The sequence below is a fragment of the Helianthus annuus genome, chromosome 11 (assembly GCF_002127325.2).
Source record: "Helianthus annuus cultivar XRQ/B chromosome 11, HanXRQr2.0-SUNRISE, whole genome shotgun sequence".
Classification (NCBI taxonomy): domain Eukaryota; kingdom Viridiplantae; phylum Streptophyta; class Magnoliopsida; order Asterales; family Asteraceae; genus Helianthus; species Helianthus annuus.
Window position 1 is genome coordinate 23,082,621 of NC_035443.2, and position 6,869 is coordinate 23,089,489.

Genomic DNA, 6,869 nt, shown 5'->3' on the forward strand with positions numbered 1-6,869 from the left:
TGCCACTCAGTTTATAGACTAGTAGTCAACATAAATGATCTCTTGTGGGAAGACTAATGTTTAATTCTTGAGAGGTGTAAGTATTTAGGGGAAAAATTAGCTGTTAAAAAATAAAATAGTTTATTTTCTAAATAAGTTATTTAATAACATATTTTCTAAGTAGAGATTTGGGTGGGAAAAAAGTTATAAGATGAAATAATACAAAACAAAATCATTCGGGTGAAAAAAGAAAGAAACTTAATCAAAACAATCAAAATTTAATAAAAAACAAACAGGGAATGAAAAAAAAAAACCGTAAACAATTGAACAAAATAATAATATATAAAAGCTAAAGGGTGGAATTTAAAAAATTATAAAACTAGGTTTTGCCTGCCCGCGTTGCGGTTAAGCCGAATATTTCTTTCTCATAGCATGTACGTCTGTGTTTTAGTTACTTGTACATACTACTCATAACACGATCTTAAAAAAAATTACATTGAGTAAACAAAGTAAAAAATACTACCATATTTTTGCTAAAAAAACTAAAATGATTAAAAAACTAACGCTTGGCATGACGAATAAAATTAAATCGAGCCAACCAATTAAAACAAAACACTACCATAGTCTTGTAAAAAAATATTAAAACGAATTTTATACTGGGGGCAAAATCGTAAATAAACACAAAAAAATCATGTCGAAATGTAAATCAACTTAAGTTTGTATCGACACGTAAATAAAAATAAAGACGTAAAACTCGATTAAAAATTATTTAGAAAGTTAAGGAGTTGTAAGAGTCAATGCTGAAAATTAAAGATAGAAAAAAAAAAGAAAGAAAGAAAGATAAAGGAAAAAAAATTGACGATAAAAGTAAAATAGAAAAAAACCACAAAAAGAAAAGAAAGAAAGATAAAGGAAAAAAAATTGACAATATCACTATAGCAAAGTGGTGTTTTCAATTGATATATAATAATAATGATAATTTTGGAAATAGATGTATAAATACTAAAAATAGAGGTGCATTTAGACACACTCTATTATAAATTTCTGATAAAATATTATTATTGAGGACGTCTTAATTTCTGAATATTTAATATTTCATAATTGCCTATTCAGTTAACAGAATTTAGAACATTACCACTATACTATATTTTCTTTCTTGTCACATAAAACTCTAATATCTTAAAGTTTTTTCTTTTAATTATAAATATAATAAAAATAGAAGTATAACTGATATTATGATTTTTTTCTTGGGTAAATATAATATTCCACCAAATATTAGAAGTGCTGTATACATTTTCCTTGTATTATAACGTAATTTTGTAAATTTATACTCATAAATTTTCTTTTAACAAAAATCCATAAACTTATTAAATATAAATATAATAAAAAAGAGTATAACTGATATAATGATTTTTTTCTTGGGTTATATCATATTCTACAAAATTTTAGAAGTGCTCTATGCATTTTCCTTGTATTATAACGTAATTTTGTAAATTTATACTCATAAATTTTCTTTTAACACAAATCCATAAACTTACTAAAATCTAAATCAATTAATGATTCAATCAGTGAACATTTATTAGATTAATGTGAAAATTTAACACCTTTATTGCATTGAAAATTTGTACTTATATAGTATAATAATGTGCAAAAGTATATTAATTATATATATATAGAAAAAGTGTATTGTACAAAATGATTTAACGTACGCTACGTACGCGATGTGAAATCGCATGTTATAAAATAGCATGAATGAAATCGCATGTGATAATTTTGATGATATCGCATGTTAGTTTTTTGTAACAATTTCGCATGTGATAATTTTGATGAAATCGCATGTTGTTTTTTTGTAACAATTTCGCATGTGGTAATTTTGATGAAATCGCATGTTAAAAAACCAACATGCGAAATTGTTACAAAAAAAAACAACATGCGATTTCAATTTGCGATGAAGATCTGACGGCTAAGATGATCGCGTACGTAATGTAGAATAAGGGCTCTTGTACGTTAACCTAACTCTATATATATATAATATAAATTTTTATAACTTACATGAGATAAAAGAAAATTACACATAGTGAGACGACATATATCTACTCCACACCACACAAAAGTTATATAAAACTATTGCTATATTTTATAATACAAAATTTAACATCTTTATTGTATCAAAAATTTGTACCATATAATATACTGTGTTTTATAAAACAAATTTTTAATGCATACGAAAAAAAAAAATAAAGTGAGACAATAGATCTCGACTCTATCTAAAAGTTTTATAAAAACAATTGCTATAACTTTATAGTACAAAGTTAATTGATAATAAAAAATATATGAGAATTGACAAAATAATATTTAATTTTGTAGAATTTAGTGCTTTCTCTATCATTATTTATTTGATTATTATTTTCATTGTAATCAATGAAATTAAAACGTAACTTGGAGGTATGAAAACCATGGTTTTTTTTTTTTTTTATTATTATGTGAAAAGATTTGAAAACATGCGTGAACCGAATATTCCGGTGCATTTCAAACTATTGGAAGTTTAACAATTTGAATTTCGAATTTCTGGCAAGTTTTTCCGATACAAACGCCGTCGTTTCTTCCTCAATGATCTCATCCAACTCTCCGACAGCTCAAACACCAGCTGATTTTTAAAATTTAATAGCATTTAATTTTGGATTTTGTTCATGTATTTAAGTCAACAAAATCTTATGTAATCTACATAATTAGATGCACGTTTCAGTTTCTATTTATCCTCCAAATTGTTATAATAATTGTTATAATAATTACGATCCGTTTAGATCACCAATATCTCGTTTAAGATTCATATATTTTTTTTTCTCTATTTATACATGAAATATTTCAGTGTGGTTTATTTCATTATTTGCATGGGTTCAATGGCTCATGAAGAGCACACCGGCGGCGGTAACAGCGGTGTTGGTGGTGGTAGTGGTGGTGGTAGTGGTAGATCTTCTAAAAAGATGAAGCATGACAAAGTGCCACAAAGAGGTATGGGTGTGGCTCAGCTTGAGAGGATGATAACTGAAAGACAGTTGAAAGATGCAGGTATTTCGACGTCGAATTCGGTTAAATTCCGGTTACCGGAAGTTCCTTTACCACCGCCGTTTCCCAACCGCCGCCACCCTTTGGTTTCAAAATCTAGATTGTATAATATTGATGGTGGGAATTCAAATCCGTATCAGTATCACTATCAGTATCAGTATCCGGAGCCGAATACATTAACATGGCCACAGTTTCATGCACAAAGATCATCAATGGTTGGTGTTTATGAGTTTTTATTTTTTAATATTTTTTTTTAATTTTAGTAAATATTAAAATTAAAAAAAAGAAGTGGAAACAATAAATAAAATGTTGAATGTAATCTTGTAATATAATTTTTTTTTGTGATATGTGTAGGTGAATGTCTCATTAGGAGCTACATCATCATCATCTGTCATGAGTAATATTCAGATAGAGCCCCCTTCAAACCAAAGTTATTGTGCCAACAAGCACACATCTTATTCAGATGGAGACAAGGTTTATTATTTATGTTATACTATTTATTTCACATTTTCAAACTTAATTATTTACATTTTTTTAATTATTGTGGAAGTGTGAATCTTGATGCATTTGGTGTGAACAGATGGTTGGAATGAAGAGGCCATATCCCTTTTCAATGGAAAATATCCCTCCTGCTTATCTCTCTCCAATTTCAAAACCAGATGAATCAACTACATGTAGAAGGTAACAAAAAGGGTTCCTTTTGATCTATAATTGATTTATTAGTATTTAGATGTTTGGTTTTGGATTTTCTAAAGATTTTTTTAATAATTGGACTTTGGATCTTGTTTCAGAGAAAACCTTTTAGGTTTGGGCGACGCAAAAGATCAAAAGGCCGAGAAATTTATCGAGGAAAATCTCGCGAAAGATTTTCTCACATTGGCTCCACCTCAAGCTTCACCTCCTTCGCATACAAGGTTAAAAGAGAAGGTGCTGCCTTCATCCGCAGGAGAGTTAACAAGACCATCTTATCAAGTGAGTTCTTTTCTAGACATGTCAAGTGTCAGGTCAGGCCGGTTGGGTAACAGGTTGAAATGGGTTGGTCAGGTTGTGACTCCCAAATGCTTTCTTGTTGTGTTTTTTCGAAAGATTTTTTAAACAACTATTGTGCTACACAAGATTCAGGAAACAATATGATAAATTCGAATCTTTGAACCAAACGGATTAAGAAGTACACATTAATAGTAGACTTTGGTGACTTTCAACCCATTGACCCGCCTCTCTAGCTTCTTTTTATTTAATTTGACTTTGACTTTTCTTATGGTTTGACTTTTTGTTTAGGGTCAAACAAGAGATTCATCTGAAACAGAATGGTCAAACCAACATGCATTGCATAGTTTCTTTCCAGCAGCAAAGACTCATGGAATAGGCAATGGTGAAGTAGGGGAACATGTTGATCTCAATTTGAAGCTATAGAAGGCTGGCTATCCAGATTCTTATTCATGTTTTATCATTTAATATTTATTGTTGTTAGCAGTTTTGCTGTTGTTTTTCCTTTTTATCTCACAAATTCAAATGTTGCTTTTTATTTTTTTTATTTTTTATCTTTTTGAAAAGTAAACTTCATTAGAAAACAAACCTCCCACCTAAAAGGGCAAAAGGCCAAACAACAAACAACACCCCTGATCCAAACGGGCAAAGGGCAGACAATTACAGCATATACAACGGATATTTACACCAATCCACCTAATTAATATATTTACAATACAATCTATTATTATTCCACCCAAAACCCCTCGATTTAACCTCCACTAAAATATCATGTGGACTTCGTCTAATCTGTTTGAAAACCAAATCATTTCTTTCTTTCCAAATACACCAGCACGAGATAATTACCAATCCTTGGATGAGAGTCTTTGCTTTCTTACTGAGTTGTGTGAACTTGTGAATCTCCATAATGTCTTTGAAATTGAAAACATAAATCTGAGGCAAGTTACACCAAACACTAAAGGCCGACCACACCCTATCCACCATCGAACAAGCAGTAAGTAAATGGTCCACCGTTTCCTCAAACTCTTCGCAAAGAGAACACATAACCGAAGTAATATTCACATTCCTTCTTCTTTAATTAACTCTCGTAGCTAATCCATCCATATTACCTCTCCACGCCATAATATTGCATTTGAGAGGCACCCATTTACACCATTCGAAGTTAGGGGGATGACTATCACCTCTGTCCTCAATTAAAGCCAATTTGACATCCTTCACTGAAAAACCTTCCTTATTGTCGTCGTTCCACTTCCATAAAACCATATTATTTATAACAACCATCCTAAAATCCTTAACGTAACCCTAAACGTTCCTATTATACCTCGTATACTCGTTATCGGGCCTAAAATACCTTAATATTTATAAAAAACAAATAAAACAAATAAATAGGATGTCTCGCGGCCCACGACGGGTGAGACCAAGGGTCTCGCGGGGCGCGACCGCCCTTACTTGTCGGAAACTTCATTGCGCCACGTGTCCTTGAACGTGTCGAAGCTAGTGGTCTGACTCGACAAACCTAAACCCTAACTATGACGGCTCGCGACCCCCGACAGGCGTAGCCTGGGGCGTCACGGGCGTGACGGAGTCCGTTTGCAGCCTATAAAAGGGGGTCGAGGCTCATTTGTTCAACGTTCATTTTCTTTTTTCTCTCTCAAACTCTCTGATAGTCAAATCTCTCGGGTATTATACCCCTAAAAAGCGAAGCTCTGCCCCGTTGTAAGTATTATAACCCTTGATTACGTATCTGTTACCCTACCCGATTGATCTAGGGCCCTGTAACGCATGTCAAGGCTCTGCCTGACTCAGTCGTTGGAGTTCTGTCTCGTGTTACACCCGATTGATCTAGGACTCCATAATGCATGTCAAGGATCTGTCTGACTCAGTCTTTGGAGTTCTGTCTCGAGTTGTACGGTTAATGTGATTTGGGTTATCTTACTAACACGTGTGCATTGTTTAATTTTAATATATAATAACCAGGAGAATCACCAGGAAGCTATAGTAGTATCACCTAAGTCAACAATGTGAGTCATTTTCTTTTTGTAAATATTTTTATAAAAACCTCAAATGTTTTCGATTATAACTAACAGTGATTGAGTTTATGTATTATCCAATTACTCCCGGTATGTTGGGGTTTTGTATACATTATTTGGAATCCGTTACTATTGGACAAAGAGTTAGCCAATGAGTAGCATGACCCACAAGTCAGGATTGACAGTACTGAATGAGTAACTGTGTAGATATAAACATTGTAATCGCTCTCAATACTGTAAAGTTATAAAATTGTTTTGATTAAACTGGGATGCACTCGCCAGTATTTTTTGCTGATAAAACATTTTTAAAACGCGTTTCAAGTAATTTAATGTGAAGCCAATAAAAGCTAGCTGGAGAGCACTGAAGGCTTAAAGTTGTGGCTACAAAAGTTACCAAATAAAGAAAAGGAGTTTATGTTTCAATAATTAGGGTTTACCCCTACAAACGTATTGTCAAATGAAACTTGGGATTTATCCCTTTTATAGTTATAAAAGTTTGGTGTTTAACTCTTATAAAAATATTTCCTAACTACGGTCCCGATGTATTCCGCCGTGTAATTTATAAACACCGATACCACCAGCTCTAACTCTCGCGGCACCCGCTCCCGGGGTTAGGGGTCAGGGGCTGCGACAGAAGGTGGTATCAGAGCTACAACCACTGATTTAAGCCAATGAAGTGTTCCGCTGATATCTAAATTTTAGATAATTGTGTTAGGAAACAACCTATGTGATTATGTGTAAATATGTATATTATTGTTTTGTGTTATTTGACAATTTGTTAGTTTACAATATGAGCGAGCAAGGTAC

At 32.3% G+C, this 6,869-nt stretch overlaps 1 protein-coding gene across 1 annotated transcript; it reads left to right on the top strand.

Moving 5' to 3' along the window:
* Window positions 1–2,483: 2,483 nt before the first annotated feature.
* Window positions 2,484–4,579, top strand: LOC110921390. The gene is made up of 5 exons (XM_022165709.2): window positions 2,484–3,260; window positions 3,400–3,519; window positions 3,626–3,726; window positions 3,837–4,017; window positions 4,324–4,579. The coding sequence occupies exons 1-5, from the start codon at window positions 2,835–2,837 to the stop codon at window positions 4,456–4,458; spliced, it is 963 nt and encodes a 320-aa protein (XP_022021401.2). The 5' UTR covers window positions 2,484–2,834; the 3' UTR covers window positions 4,459–4,579.
* The last annotated feature ends 2,290 nt before the right edge of the window (window positions 4,580–6,869 follow it).